Here is a 16,276-nt window from a genome sequence, read left to right as displayed (position 1 = left end):
TCAGAGAGAGGAAGCCTAGTACTAATTAAAAACCAGGCTCAGACTTGAAAACATTTATGTGAAATATGCAGCTTGAACCAAAAAAGACCCCAGTGACATAATGCAGTCTTTGGCTAGTTGTTTTCTGGGAGGAGCTCTTAACTCATTCCTATCTTCCCAAGATGACAGAGGGCAACACCCCAGGCTCACAGCCATAAAAGCTTCATACCTTGTTATTCTCTCTTTGCATGCGCACATGCACACACACACATCTGAGTGTGGTGTGCAGCTTCAGCTATTCATTCTACCTTATATGGTTTTATAAGCAATGACTCACATGTGCACTACACACTCAGTAGATGTATATAGCAAGAGCAAATATGCATATCTATAATGCCGAGAGACAGCTTGTGCCTGTCTGTACTCACGTATAATCTCTGTGTATTTTGATCAGAATCCTGTCTACGCGTGTGAGTGGATAAAATCTCTCCTCTTGCTGGCACTATCTCTCTCATATCTGATGTAGCTACTGTGTATGGCTGAGCTATTTCCAATTCATGACTGGGCCTAAAGGAGAAAAATCATTTCCCCATTATATACCACTCTGGGGCTTGGAGGACTCTGCACTCAAGACACCTCTAATGTTACACATCCACATGCATGACTACCAGATTCTGCACTACCTTGAGTCCTATGTAGCGATTTATCTCTCCAGAATGCCTATCGGATACTAACACCACGATCAAAGAGCATCACACCTCTGCTTTGCAGCTACTGGGAACAAAGGGGAAACGTGCCATGGAAAAGGAAGACTTCATATCAATCTGTATCTAATATTTCTCTCCATCTCTTGCTCCCTCAATTCTAAGGCATGTATTATATCATCTGTTTCCGTATATATGAAAAAACATCCCAAGGCACTGAGCCTGATTTTACCCTCAGCTGCCCATGCAGTTCCCATTAGCATCAATGAGAGCTGCTCATAAATTCCGAATTTGACCCCTAGGCCTGTCAGTTCAGAGCAACAGTGATCCTAGAAGGATCCTGATAATCAGTCAGAAAACATCCCTGCCAATAATCACCAACTCATTAAGTGTAAATGTTTATTTTATATATGTTTGTTTCCCTTTCTTCCCCCGAAGGACTGAACTTTTGGACATGAAGACCAGTGAATTAAGTTCACATCCAGCTGAGCAAAGACTGAATAACGAAAAATTCCTTGTAAAATACCGTTGCTGGAGGCCACTTTTTTTTGTTGTTGTTGTTAAATGTCCTCTATTCATTATTCATAGGCTACAGCCTTTGCAAATTTTTCCCCTCTGCAGCCCCACCCTTGCTGTGAAAGTGCTGAGGGAAGGAATGACTTTAAATACACTGGAGAACAGCATCATTAATAAATAATACAGTTTTAACCAACTTTGTCTAACATTGCTATAATTGAGTTATAAAAATTTCATGTCAGATTTCTTGCCCAGATTCCCGTGGCTAGTTCAAGCAAAGAAGCACAATGTGTAATACTTACTACTTCCTTAGGAGACAGGAAGCTGTAGAGCGGAAGGGTTTGGCTGGCTTTTTGGCTGGCCTGAACCTCTGAAGAGGAGCTTCGCTTTGCCACGATCTTTGAACGGTACCGGGAGTGTCTTCGCTGTGCTTTATGCCCTTCCTCCCGAGACCTGGCTCTGTGCCTCCAGAAGACAAGAACAGCCAAACCATTATTCCTCAGTATTGCAGTAGTGCCCATTACCAGCTCCATCCAAACCCTTGGCAACTCTGTGTTAGGCCATTGTGTGTGGGAGAAGGTCTTCTACATGACTGCTCTATAGGGTCATGGTGGAGAGAAAAGGCGTGTTTTGCTTTTCTACTTCTAAAAAATACATATATATATATATATATTGCAGCCAGGCTTTGGCCCTTAATCTCAAATTTCAGCTCCAATTCATGATTTTATGGTGGCTCAAGGCAAGCCATACTTCCACGCAGCCTTGAATATCCCTATGGAAATACACCTCCAAGAGAAGACAGACTCTTGCATGAACACCCACCCCTCCAATTACTGATTGCATTCCTCCCTCCACTGATCATCAGCTTCTCACAAGAAAATGCCCGGTAGTTAGGAGGAGTGAAGTGGGAAAGTGGGGGTGGTTTGTCCAAGTGCTTTCAGAAAACGTGAAACATTAACTCATGATGTGTATAAACTACGCAACTTGCTATTGCAGCGATGCTGGCTCTAGCACCAGCATCCACTTAGCTGGCCCCAGGATGCATCTGTCATCCACAGGACAGAAATTTTAATCAGGTCAAAGGCAGTGGCTATAGATTGCCATGGGCAAATATATTTCCATTGCTAAGACCATGTTTAAGGGCTTCCTGGGACATCTGCAGTACAGAGCCCTTGGGCTGGGGAAGGGAGACTAGGCTGGAATCAGCTGTCATGGGCTGATCATCAGCCATGGGGATTAGAAGTGACTGCCAGACCAAAAAGCTGCAGCCACTGCTCCTTGAGGCAAAACCTTCTACGGCCGAGACCACAAGCAGCTCAACCCCCAGTACATGACAAAGCCGCTACCAGAATGGGACGTGGCTCCACACAGCGAGTTTGTGGGTCACAGAAACTATTGCAATCATGTCCTTGGAAGTGTTGCAGGACACTCAGCTCAGGGAGCAGTGATGTTACCTGCTTCGGCAGCTGGGGGAGTGGGAGTCTGAGCTCTCTGAGCGAGAGTGGCAGTGGCGACGGCGATGAGATTTCCGGGCACGCCCACGTGAGCTTTAAGAAGCAGAGAGGAAAACCACCGTTAGGCTAGCAGGCTGGGGGCATGCAAGAACCAGCAGCTGGAGGCTGAAGTCACTAACATTCAAATCAGAAAGGAGATCTGCATTTTAAACCAAAGAGATTGGTGTTTGAAACATTGTGCAGGACACCAAGGCATGAGAAATTCTCCATCCCTTCATAGCTACACCAACATTAAGGAAAGCCATCTTACAGAGATCTATGCCAGCATTTTAACTACAAGCTATTAGGTTGGCTCTGTAGCCTGCTTGGGGAAGATCTACGGACTAGCAGGCAGGAGTACAGCAGGCAGCACCAGTCCTTCCTGATTTAAAGGCTTTAGAGTGCTACATGCTTGTCCGTTCATCTGCTTGCCCTTCATCCTGCAGGCTACCCTAAGACAACCAAGAAACAGCCTGGGACCTTCCCACTTCAGAACCCTGCTGGGGGGGCACCATCCATCCGGGCAACCCATCACAAAGCTCCAACTCTCTCAGTAGCACAGGCTCCTTGTTAAAGGACAGGCTCCAAATACTTCAGCACACTCAGGAACAGCCAGCCTGCCTCACCCTCTCTAGGCAGGAGGGTCTAGCCAGTTCTGTGGGCAGTTCTTAAGGTTGCTATACAAACAAAGTACACCTTCCCTAACCCAGCCTGCCCTATGCACAGCTCCTGCTTGAGGGGCAGGACCATTTTACCTGTCTTCTTATAGATGTCCAGTCACTGCTGCTTCCTTTTCTGGCAGGGCCATGGGACAGTTACCAGCAAACCGTGCACAGCGACCCAGGTTAAGTGCCCCGCTGTGCTTCCCTTTGCTCCGTTCAGGATGTTACTGATGAATTATCTGGCCCTGTTACTTAAGGGCTGTTGTTACCCGCACCAACAGCTGAAGTCCTGCATGCAGAGAGCAGGGTGCTGTGGGTGGCAAGCTACCTGTCACCTTCTGTGCCCATTCCCTCTCATTGTTGCCCACCACAACAGTCATTTTGGATCTGGTTGGGTAACTCTCCACTCAGGCTGGCATCGCTGTGCCAGCAGTCAAAGCTAATGATGGGTTAGCTGGTGGGAACAGGCTGGTTTCATGGCCACGCTGTACCAGTCACTGACAGCACTAATACAACCTGCTTGGACAGCATTTAGCAATTTGCTGCTATAAAAACCTCAGCAAATCAATAGCTTGAGAACAGCATTTCCTTGAAGACAAAAGGGCAACCTCCAGGGTAATTGCCTAAACTCTGCCTGGCTGTTTTCTCTGATGCTTTTCACACCCAATGATTATATTTTTAAAAATTTCACATTTTAGGATACTCCTTCCCTATTTCCATACAGCTGAAATCAGCAACACTGAACATTTCTCCCTCACACGGTGGATTTGTGTGAAAACCCCCATGTTTGCTTTTCACCCTCTGCATCAGTCCCTCCAGTCTGAGTTTCCCTTTCTGCAGGAGGAAAAAACGGTCCTGTGAGATTTAGATAACCAGTTGCTCTACCCAAAGATAAGCCAAAGCAGCATCATTATACAAAAATCCTGATCTGAGATGGCTCATGGGATCTATCTGATCCATGCCCAGGAGCAATAAGGTTTGCAGAAACCGGGAGTGGTTCAGCTCTGATTTGTGAGCTGAAAGATGAGGGCTAAAGCACCTTGCCTGGTTTATCCCTGGAGAGCAATTCTAGCAGCTCTCATTCCCCTAGGTCAGTGCAGGCCAGAAGGGCATCTGATCTTTGTTTTAACCACACTGTTAGGCTACTGGCCAATGCTGTGTTGGGGTGGGGAGATGCCTGCTTTTACTGACAACCTAGGAAGCCCCAGTTTTACCACTGAGATTTCTAGGTGTGTAGCAGCACAGTTTGAGGGGAGGAGAAAAAAAAAAAAAAGTGGCTGTGCTACTGAACATGCAAAAACCATTCAGAAAAGGAGATGGGCTTTCTGCGTGCAATAGAGATGGCCTGTGCAGGCACCACAACATGCTCTGTGCCTCGTGGATTCCCAGTCTCTTCAGTCCCAGTACGTACTGGGGCGACACTGGCAGTGTCAGGGGCTACTGTTCCTCTGCCTCCTTTCTGCCTAAGAGCTAAAGGTTGCGTTGGGAAGAATTAAAGGCCGGGTCCTATTAACACCAAACACACCACCAGATTTCTCTCTGCTAGCTCAGTTTCTGTCTCCAGTAGGGTATCCCAAGTCCCAGCAAAGCCAACCAGGGGGTTGGTGCCCAGGGTTCAGCCCCAGAACTGTTTCCTTGCTCTGAAAGCAGGTGAGAAGCCACAAGTTGCAATTGCCAGGAGAAGGCAGAGAAGGAAGGGAAAACCAGAGAAGTCTGCCTTCCAGCCCCCAGGAACCACATTTTATACCATACCCCTTGACTGCCTGCCCCACAGGACAAGGATTGTGCTCTGCTAACACTCCAGGAAAGATGGGAACCTCAACACCAGATTTTTACAGCCTCCATTACCTCCAGACAATCCCTTCTCTTTCTTAGTCCCCACTGCCCTCTGCATGCTGGATGTATATCAAAGTAGCCCCTACTGTAACCTCCAAGAGCAGCAAACACAGAGGAGCTAAGGCCCTTCTCAGTAAGCGTGCCAGCCTGCCCTTTGGGCAGTGGAGGCTGTGGGGCGCTGCTCTCTGCAGATCTGAGTTCATCCTCTCATGCTTCCCTCATCCGAAAAGCTGGAGTCTCTGCCCAGGACCGGATGAACGAGACTGTCTTGTGTCAGAATACTGAATGAGGTGACACAAAAGAGAGGGAGGGGAAAGATCCCCAGCCTCTACAAACCCTCTTCCATTCCAGCAAAACCAGAATTGCTCATTTTAGCTGTGAAATAAGCCTGAGAATTGCTTAGGGCCGTGCAGCCGGTGTTAGCTCCAGGGAACCCACCATATCAAGCACTTCCTAGCCCCACAGCTCTGCACAGGCAGGGCAGGGAACTCAATGAATCACTACTTACTGTTTTTTGTGTTTTCTTTCTTCCTTTCTCTTACTTTTGGGGCTTGAAGAACTAAATAAGAAATGGCTAATTAATTCGGAGATTTCTGTTCTGATAAAAAGCTGCACAATCACATGTCAATGTTACAACTAGATTGCCCAAGATCGTGCAATAAAAATGAAAGGGATTAATGATTCTGCCGCAGCACAGGGGGTCTGAGTGCCTGCTGATAAATATGGCTCATGGGCTCAGCCAAAAAGGATCCTCAAAGGGATCAGTCATCCTGGTGACTTTGCATTTTCTCACAGAGAAAATTAATACTTCTTGATACTGTACATGCACGTACTGGAATCAGGAGAGTTCTTCCAGTACACACCTGGAAAGCCATTGACTCTGAATGTTTCAAAAATGGGCACTGCTGGGGGATGCTGTACTGTTTGCAAATTAAATCATAAGAGAAATGAAGACACAAGATGCAGGATGGATACAACATGGATGAGGTTGCCAGGGACTAGGTTATACCACAAGGTCTTTTCCAGTTATGTGCCTGATCGCACAGGTTGGGCTGGAGACCTGATTCCTGTGGGGTCTGAGGAACACATCAGTCTGAATAGGGAGAGGGTAGCCCCAGAACCGCATGGAATGGGGGCAGCGAAGGGGATTGTACAAGGAGACACAGAAAAAAAAAAAGTGTCTTCTGCCCCCACTCAGTGAACATCAGCCTTCTGAGATCTTGAAGAGACCATTAAACTCCTATTTCTAAGGGACCACCCACGCTTGCTCAACCCTTACCTGTGTCTTCTCTTCTTTGAGGATAACCTGTAAGACACAAATATGTAGATTGAATTCAGGGTCTCACAAAATTGGAAATTTTAATCAGAGACAGTGTGCTTAGGCCCAACATTAGACTGAGCACTGTGAGAAGACCTCACATACCAGTTGGGCAGAATGGCCCTGCCTCTCCTTTAGCCAGCTGGCAAGAGTGTACCTGAAAAACTGGTGTGGTAGAAGTGACTAGCACACTCTGTAAATAATTTTGAATATGATCCTCAGGATAACTGAGATCTCTATAGAGATCAGATATGCCCCCTGTCCCTGGTGGGTCCCTTTTCTCTGCTACAGCCTCCATAGTCTTGTACTGTACTTAGACTCACCTCTGCGTCCCCACGCTATTCCCCGGTTTTCTGTATGACCAAGTAGCAAAGGAAAAATCCTTTCTGTATAACTCCAGAGCAGCCTCCCAGCCAAACCAGCACCATGCCTCTGTCTTGCCTCCTGGAGAATTCCTGGGATGACACCAGAGCCACCGTGCTGGTGGCCCTCATAGAAAACCCTGGGAGCATGGGGGGGGGGGGGGGACGGGGACAACGACACTTCTATGCAGCAAGGCCTGGCCCCAGTACACTGCACAGCCTGCTGTATTTCATCTTAGCTTGGAGCACAACATCCTGCAGAAGACATGGCCTCAAGTCCTGCCCAAAAGGGCCATGAAATGGCCTGTGGCAAGGTCAGTTGGGATCTGTAGCTGAAGTGCCATCAAGTGTCTGGAAACAGCCTCCATTGGTCACTAATGCTTAATGGTTTATCATGTTACTTTTCGGGATCAGCTGCAGCCTATGCTTGGCTTGCAGGGACATAAATGGGTACTGAGGTTCCAAAGCCAAAGAACATCTGACCCAGGACTTCCATCAGGAGATGGTATCCATAGAAAAGCATGAGAATCCCTCCATGGGAAGAAGTATTTTAAAGGAGTTCCTCTATCCTTCTCTCTCCTCCTTCCTTTTCTTTAAGATTCAAGCTCAGCTTTCCTCTCTGCAACCCATTTTTGGTAGCTTCTCTCTTTGGTTCAATAGATTATAAATACATGAACTTTCCAAGGGAGATAGCATCCACTGTTCTCTTCAAATATTGGTTTAACGGTTGAGAGAAAACAATGGCATATTTGCAGCCTTAAAATTTAATTGTGCTCTTTAAAAATGGGCTTCAGAAGGGGAAGGTGGAGGTTGTCACATGGGGCAGGGAGCGAGGACTGAGGTGTGGATGTGGGGAGCTGGTCTGAGCCTTTTTCTGGTCCAAATGCTGACGCTTTCTGTGGGACGGGGGAGAAGGGCCTGGCACAAGCCCCGAGTGCTGATCCCACTGGTGTCCCAGAGCCTGGGAGCCACGTGAACCAGGGCAGCAAGGACAGCAGGCCGAGGCCCTGCAGATCTTACGCTGATTTGGCTCGCCTGCCTCTCTCCCCCCACATGCTGACAGCTCGTATTTATCGGGTAGCGCTGGGGGCGCACCCCATTTTGTGCTCTCCTCACACGGAGGGACCCCGCCTCCGTTCCTCCTTGGCTGCCTGGCTTTCACCTCCCAGTGGGGCCCTGCCCTGGGTGGCCATGATTAAGGATCAGCAGTTTGAGGCCCCTCTCTGCCCCCTGGTGCTGGGCCGGACGGCAGCAATACCTCCCACCCCTCGTGCAACCCGCCTTCTCGACCGCTGCCAGCGGGAAATCACATTTTCAAGGAAAAAAAAAAAATACCTGTTTCTTTTTCGCTTCTTGGAGCTTTTCTTCTTCTTCTTCTTCACAGGCGAGGGGCTGTATGAGGGAGACCTGAGGAGGCGGAGGGCCGTTAGGGACCGCGGGGCTGCCCTCAGCCTCCCCCTGCCCGCACGCCCCCGGAGAGGGGCCATGGTGCGGGCGCGGCCCCTGCTGCCCCCTGAGGGGAGGGTGACAAAATGGCTGCAGGGCCTGTGGGATGCCAGCCCCTCACACCTCCCTGCGGGGTGTCCGCCCTCCATTTCCCGCCTCCCTCACGGCTGAGGGCTTCGTGCTGCCTCCCACCCCACACGCCGCCATGGCCGCCCTCACCTCCTTCGCTTCTTGCGGCTGGATTTCTTCTTCTTCTTCTTCCCCCGGGCTGGCGGTGGTGCACGCTCCCCATCGCATGAGGGGCTGGAGGGGGAGATAAAATTTTAAAATAATAAAAATAAAAAATAATTTTTTTAAAAATAACAAAACTCCCTGAATCAGCTCACGTGGGACTCACATAAGCTCTATGCTGTCCCCACCTCAGGGAAGTCCAGGCCACAGAGATCAGCTTTCACCATGGACCCAGGGCACAGGCGAGTGCCTAATTACCCTCTAACGAATAATTTGGTCACAGTTTAAACGAAGTGTCTCCTCCACGGGTTTAATGGAGATATAATGAGACAGCTACTGTACGCCGGCTGATTATTTAAAACGTGTTTGCTGAGGTTAACGACTCCGTAACAGATTTATAGGTTTTGTTGCTCTTTGTAAATATGCTTTAAATAATTAATTGGCATTTAATTTGCATACAATAATTATTGCAACCAGATGCATCTAACTATAATAAAAGGCTTGACATATGTTAAATAGTAATTGATTAGAAATATATATATATATTGAGATGCTATGGTAATTTAATGAGATATGCATCTCTTACACAGTTGTTAAACCTTGAAAAAATAAAAACCTCCTGCAAATTAATTTCTTTTTTAAACATATGATGCTGAATCACATTATGTTTCAATGAAAAGCAAATACCATGGTTAAATTAATCCCGAGCACTGGGCTGAAAATATGACAGATACTCTGTGGCTACTCATTAACCAACGCGAACGCTCGTAAGGCCAGGCACAGCTGGCGACAGCCTGTGGATCCCTGGGTGGATCCCCAGATCTGTCTGTGGATCCCCAAATGGCCCCGGGACCTAGGTTTGTGGGGAGCACAGCCAGCTCCCCAGGGCTGCTGCCAGACGGCTGTTGGGAACGAGGACGCTGGGCTGGTGCTTCTGTCCCCTCACGCCATGCCCTGCTAGCAGGTAGTGTGTGAGGGCAGCCTCGTGTTTGGAAAACACTGTGGGATCTTCGCTGCAGAAACAGGTCAAAAATTGAGCAGTTTTCTGCAGAAAGAACAAACATCATTAGTAAAAGTCCTAATGCAGAGCAAACGTCACTTTCAGGGGGATTCTCAAGCTCCACTGACCCTCAATACTCGCTCACCCAGGGCTTGAATTACTACCAAAATTACACTATCATAAAAAGCCATTTGCTTAATGCTTTTAATGCACTTTTTTTTTTTTTAATTGCTCTGCTAAGTGAAGCACTTGTATGCTAATGCTTTGGTTGTGAACTGTGAATAGCCGAGTGCTTCTGGTGCAGTAAATCCAAGGTGCAACCATTCTGCAGCCCTGAAGAGCACCCAAATACTCCTTCTCACTCTTTTTCTTTTCCCAAGGGTTTCACCAACCAGCAGGAGCACTACTAGGGGGTATGGCACACCTGGGGCTTAATGCATCCTTTGTCTGCATTAAGGTAGAAGAAACGTGTTTTCCAAGATGACTCCTTATCACCAAGCTCAGACATCTGCCCAAAGGCACCCTAGAGGATCTGTGCTAGACCAGGGACCTGAACACTGGTCTTAGCCCCTCAGTTATCAAGATGCTGAACCCCAACTCCCATTTGCTTTCCCCTGGCACAGATCTGGGCTCCCCAGCAAATGGGTCTGGGTGTCCCTCAGCCCTGCCTGGCCCAGAGCTATGGCCAGGCACTGCTGCGGCCAAGGGAGAAACTTTGGACCATGTGGCCACAGGCAGTTTCTCTAGAGCCCTTCTCCCTCTCCCAAGAGAAAGCCTTTTGTCTTTGATGTGTAAACTTTCTCCCTGCACTGATCTCACTTTAATTGTTTCTCCACGATTGTAATCAAAGTCTAATTAAAAATACGCTTTAGATTATTGTTCTGGTTAGCCTGAAATCTGAAGATATGAAACACACTTTCTTGCTATTTCCAGCATCTTTAACCAAAGAGAGAGACTTTAATCCCAGAGGCAGTTTAGCAGGCAGGGATCAGAGACCCTAGCTGCTTCATTTACAACACTCATTCATTTTTCACCTCTCAAGTTGTCAGGGACTAATGACAAACCGATAACAAAGCTGTATCCTAATGAAGCTGATGCTGCTGATTTGATCTAGGCACAGGGAGAAGGGAATTGCTGAGGGTGATGCCCAGCCAGAGGTACCCCACAGACCTAGTAGCCCACAGGGATGCTGCCAGCTCACCTGTCTTCCAGCCAGGGCTACTCGCAAGGAGACTGTAAGAGCAAGACATGGAGTGGAAGCAAACTGCAAGTTTGCAGGTTTCTCCCTGCAAACATGCATGGGGGTTTCACACAATTTCATACATTTGCTGTACCCTCACAAAGTCATTTAAGCCAGCCCCAGGTCTCACAGATCCCTGGAGGGGCTGAGTAAACAGTCACAGATGCCTCCCCTGCCATCCCTCTGCTCCAGGGTGACCGCACTCACAGCCCTGGCTCCTACCTGCGCGACCTGCAGTGAGCATGGTCTCGCCTCTCCTTCCCTTTCGCACAGCCGTTGGTGGTGGAGGCCTCCTTGACTGCACGGCCACTCAGCTTTTCAGCACATCTGTCCTCTGCAGGGTACGGCAGGCAGCTGAGCGTCCCGCTGAGGAAGGAAGAGGAGACAAAGAGAACAATAAAGAACTGTCCGTTTAGCTGGGCTTGTTGGCTGAAGGTTTCCATGTACTGGGGAATCCCCTTTCCTTTTCCCAGGTAGGACATGTGCTGCTGTGAAGGAGAGCTGCAGGTTGCTCTCAGGCCTCCTGAGCCCACAGTGCAAATTGCTTTTACAGGGTTCTGAAAAAATCCCATTTCCAAGCCAAGCTGTGCCTCAGCGTGGGTGTGCTGTGCTCAGCTTTCAGGGAGAGATGCCGCAAGCATCATGCGGCCGGGGAGCAGCTGGACAGCCCCATACCGCAGGGACAGCACAGGGTCTGGCTCCAATGTGACAGCAAGGGACTGCTGTAGCTAATCAAGCCCAGTACCTGTAGACATCTTCCTCTGTATTGTGGGTTTTAGCTCACCAGCTTTACAGACACAGCACTGGTCTTGCACTCGGGTAGAAAAAAAAGCTTTTGCATTTCAAATGCCATTCTTGAAACCTGCTATTGCATTGCTAATACCTTGCCACTCATCCTCTCCCCCTTGCCAGTACTCAGATGGAAACAAACTTATGGCAGCCAAAGAACAGTCCTTCTCCCTGCTCCTACAAATAGGGTGCTGGGCTAGTAAACACACCTGGTCCTGCTGAAAGCCCAAACTGGAGAACCTGGGATGGTGTAGCAAAGCTAAGGGGAACTACCTGGGCTAGGTAAGTGCCTGCAGGACCTCTAAGGAGATTGTGAAAGTTGGCGAGGAGCACAGCGAGGGCAGGGAAAGCCTGGAGCGAGAGGTCTCTAAGAAATGCTGGGGCTTGGGCAGGGCAAGCTGAAATGGAGAAAAGAAGCCAAATGGAGAAAACAAACCCAAACGAGCCTAAGTTCAGACACCTGGGAGCAAAGTAAGTAGGTTTCCAGGCCCTACAGATGTTTATTTCAAAGAACAGAAAGATCAATGGAAAGCCATAAACTGTACCCGGCAGGGGTGCTGAGAATGCTGTGGTTTTGGTGTCATCCGGAGTATGATTTGAATGAATAAGGCAAGCATCAACATGTCCAAGCCCAACCTGGCTGTGGGTTGGTACTGATGGCTTAGCTGACAGTGAAAGTGTCCCCATTTCTTCCCATTCTCATTTTGAAGCCAATCTCGGGAATGGGCTGTGGGGTTTAGCCATCCCCAGGTCAGCCCTGCAAGGTCCCACTGCTGTGTCTGCCACCCAAGCTACCTCCTGCCTTTGGAAAGCAGCATGCTGAAACCCCTGGGCTATGTGGACCCCACCGGAGCAGGGGGAGGCTGGGATGTCCCACTGCCAGCCCTGCAGCCACAGTGGCTCAGGGATGCCAGGAGGGTGCTTTGGCTGCAGAGATCATCGCAACCATCACACATTGTCTGCAGAGATAGGAGCAAGGGGTTGGGGCCAGGTGCATGTTACACGTCTGAGGGGTTAAATGGGACCAGGAGGGTGGTTAAAGAGCAATATGATGCTAAAACAGCAGGTTAGCCCTGGTTAGGCATGGCCAGAGTCCTGCATGCCCCAGGGAACATCCTGCTGCCTGCTACAGCCATGAGCAGCACTTTTTGGGGCTGGAGTTGGCACAGAAGCACCTGCAGAAGAGGGGTCGTCCCTCTCTCTCTCTCAATGAACTCCCACTTTCTCTAACAACTGATTCCTTCCTGGAGCCCATTTTGTAATGCCTGAACATTTAAGGATGCGCATTAGCCAAATACAAGCAACAGGCGTCAGTGGGAGGAAGCTGGGTGAAATATTTCTGGCCCAGGACATGCAGTAGGTGATGGTCCCTCTGGCTTTAAAAATCTATTACTCTGCTTGTAATAAATCCCTCGGTCGCTTCCCAACGTCTATGTTATTTTTAACCATCCGGGAAGCTACATGGTTAATTGCTTTCTTTGTGTGAGCTAATTAGCTTGTGGCCTTTCCTGAACCCCTTTTAAGAACAGTCTTCTGAGGCTCAATCATTAGGATCCATTAAATATATCCCCAAATTAATGACCTGTGCAAAGTCTGGGCTGGACCAGCTCCAGCAGTGGAGGCAGGAGGGTTCCTCCCCGGGCTGGCAGCACGCTGGGACACTGTTGCCTTGCAGAAGGGACGCAGGCACGGCAGGTGATGTCCCTTTCATCCTGGCCCCTGCTCCCATTAATGGGATTTGCAGGTCCTGGGGTTAAAACATATTGGCCTTGAGGCAACCAAGGACTCCTGTCCTGCAACGCACTTGCTAGGAACCATTTCTTCTGGGCTTGGAAGTAATTATTGATGGAAATAATTATTCTCCAATTCCATCAAAGGCTGGCTTCAATTCAGCTGAATGCTCTCTTCTGATGAATGCTGAGAATCACTAACGCTCTAAACTGGCTGGTAATCCCCTTGTGGTAAGCTCCATAGACATTGATTGAATATATATATATATATAAACTTTTGTTGTTGTTGTTGTCTTTCTTGTCTTTCATGACTAATATAAAAGTGCTTGCAGTTTGGTGCGAACGATTACTGTGGCCTCAAAGGAGAGGATTATCACACCTTCCCTTGCCGGTCCCCACCTGCAGCGGAAAGGAAAAAGCCTCTGCGGGTGCTTTGCTTGAGCCGGCCCCCAGGAGGGCAGTGAGGATGCTCAGGATGATGCAGCTGGAAGCATGGGGCTCACTTTAGCACAGGGCATGTGCTGCCCGCAGAGACATGTGCCACAGCAGGCAGGAAGAAGAGGAGGCAGGAAGGGTGCCCAGGGTTTGCCCTGCTGGAGGGCAACACTGCTCCACCATCAGAGCAAGGACCACAGCCTCTCTTCCCAATGTACAAGTTGTATGTTTGTCCCTAAGGACATGCTCCTGGCCTTGGGCAGCTGTGCCAGGACAAGGCAGCTGCCCACCCGTCCTGCCTGCCCTCCAGGTTTCTCCAATTCCGTTAGACGACTTGATTGCTTGCACTCATTTCTCTTTTTTCTTTCTTTCTCCCATGCAGAAATCCAGCCTATCCATCAGACCTGTCTAAAAGCGGCATCCCTGCTGGTGACAGAGAGACCCCATACAGCAGGGCACCCGCCGGGCTGCCTGCAGCCAGCTCAGAGCAAAACATGCCCTGTGCAGCCTCCTGCCACGGACAGCTTGCCTTGTCCATTCCCTTTGCAGCAGTCTCCAGTCCAGGAGAGGGGTTTTTGGCTCACGGCAATTTTTGCCATCTTTTCAGTGGCTGGCAAAGAAGCAGCGGGCACATGGGGCTTTCACCTCTCCCACCAGCCCAAGCCTTTTGTTGGGGTCTGCAGCGGGTCTGCAGACAAGTTAGTTGACTTCAAACACTTAGTTGTGTACCTTTAAGACAGCCAGAAATTGTCAGGTATGTAAACAGGGTGTGAAGAATCGGAACTTAGAACCGCAGCATATGGGCACCTACAGCAACAGCAAATAGCAAACAAGAAGAAGGACACAAAAACCTATCAGGGTCTGCCACCTGTACTGTCTAAGATATATAAATAGTTTGTATAAACAATAAAGGCCATTTTGTCCGAACCCAGCCACGCAGACATAGTGTTTAAGTCCACCTCGACTTGCGTCACCACAGCCTTTCACCGCTTTTCCCAACCCAGCCAGCCCACCTCTGCATTTTGGCTGTCCCAGGTTTTACTTCCCTAACAGAATGTACTGACAGCAGAGGGAAATAATCTATTGCTACCCTAATAAAAATGAGGCAGAAAAGGTCACTGGTGGGAAAGAACCCAAATATTCCTAATTTGAAGGAAGGTTAAAAACACCCTGAAACACTATAGCCATTTGGAAGAGAATGGGGTGGCTGATGGCAGCCCAGCTGCAAGGTGGGTGGTGTCCCTGTTTATTTTTGCAAACTGCCTGAACTGCTTCCCATCAGCTTTTCCCAAAGGCACAGTTGTGTTTCTGAATCCCACTGGGCTCCCTGCTGCTGGCAGTGCCTTGCAGAGCCCCACTGCCTGATGCCACCCCATCCTGCCTCCCTTCCCTGGGGGGGGCGGGGCTGGCATGTCACCACCAGTTTGTAGTGGCACCAAGGAGGCCAGTTAATTGTGCTGCACCCCCCATGCTCTGCAACAGCTTCCTTTGGGACTGGACATCACTGCTGGGGAAAGGCTTGGCAGGAGGCTTTGTACCTGGTGTCATACCACAGCCCGAGGTGGCCGTGCATGCAGGTGGCAGGATAAGGCTACTTCTCTACAGATGCCAAGGAAAATGCAAGACCAGAGAGGTCTCACAGAGCATTTCCAAGACCTGGGAGATGTGTGGGGCTCAGCAAAGACTCCTTGTGGAAGTTGTTAAAGATATGCTGTGGCCTCCAGAGCCATGGGTGAGATCCACGGGGGAGTCCTGGGGGCTTAAACCAGCCCATCCATGGGGGAATATTCCCCCCCACCCCACCCCACCTCCATCAACCCGCACAGGATTGCACTGCCCTTCCTGCCCAAGGATGGATCCTGGCACCCTTCACAGAAGATGGGGCAAAGGCACAAGGTATTTGCTGCCTCGGAGAGCAGAGCTAACTCACAAACCATCCCTATTCCTCCATTCTGGGCTGCCATGCTCAGTGCCATGGCCAAGTGCCATCTCATCAGGCCATGAAATGTGGCACTTGGTGATGCACGCTTCACTGGGAGCTGAGCCCAGCGACACCTGTCCCCCCTGGCCCTGCAGTGACATGCAGTCAGTGCGGGTTTGGTGTGCACTTGAAATCCCTTCGTGCTGGCACCTCAGCTGCTGCCCTCCCCTGCCCTCAGGCTCCTGTGTCCCAGCCAAGCTTCTCTGCCCCAGCCCCCCAGCAGTCTCCTGCCACAAAGCTTTCATCAATCATATTTTTCCCTTGCAGTAACTCATCTCAAGAGGAGAGGAAGGCAGGAAAATTGCCTTCCCAGTGACCTTCCATCTGCCGGATGCTGCCACCAGGCCATCCCCCCACCCGCAGCAGCTTTGTCCCTTGACTCTATAGGATGGGCTCCAGCAGTCCCAGCCCTTGGTGGCCTTGCCACAGCCCCTCTGCCCTTTCCAGCTGCTTTGCAAGCAGCAGCGTAAGCACAGCGTGGCTGGATCATGCTAACCAAGCCTTTTTTTTTTTATCATTTATTTTACTTTGCACACACAGCTAGGTTGGGTGCT

At 49.5% G+C, this 16,276-nt stretch overlaps 1 protein-coding gene across 4 annotated transcripts in view; it reads right to left on the bottom strand.

Annotated features, from left to right (window-relative positions):
- SRRM4 (serine/arginine repetitive matrix 4) overlaps window positions 1-16,276 on the bottom strand; it is a 50,086-nt gene that overhangs the window by 18,141 nt on the left and 15,669 nt on the right. For 3 of the 4 annotated variants that reach the window (XM_056326603.1, XM_056326604.1, XM_056326602.1), the window contains exons 2-8: window positions 11,010-11,153; window positions 8,536-8,619; window positions 8,206-8,277; window positions 6,470-6,496; window positions 5,699-5,749; window positions 2,654-2,746; window positions 1,502-1,664 (exon numbers count right to left, since the gene is read on the bottom strand). In XM_056326603.1, coding sequence (XP_056182578.1) covers window positions 1,502-1,664; window positions 2,654-2,746; window positions 5,699-5,749; window positions 6,470-6,496; window positions 8,206-8,277; window positions 8,536-8,619; window positions 11,010-11,153 — 634 coding nt within the window. The remainder of the gene's footprint in view (window positions 1-1,501; window positions 1,665-2,653; window positions 2,747-5,698; window positions 5,750-6,469; window positions 6,497-8,205; window positions 8,278-8,535; window positions 8,620-11,009; window positions 11,154-16,276) is intronic. The other variant, XM_056326605.1, reaches the window with a different exon arrangement.

Source organism: Falco biarmicus, chromosome 1 (assembly GCF_023638135.1).
Source record: "Falco biarmicus isolate bFalBia1 chromosome 1, bFalBia1.pri, whole genome shotgun sequence".
In the NCBI taxonomy this organism is placed as follows: domain Eukaryota; kingdom Metazoa; phylum Chordata; class Aves; order Falconiformes; family Falconidae; genus Falco; species Falco biarmicus.
Note: the sequence above shows the minus strand (reverse complement) of the source record. Positions and strands in the feature narration are given on the sequence as shown.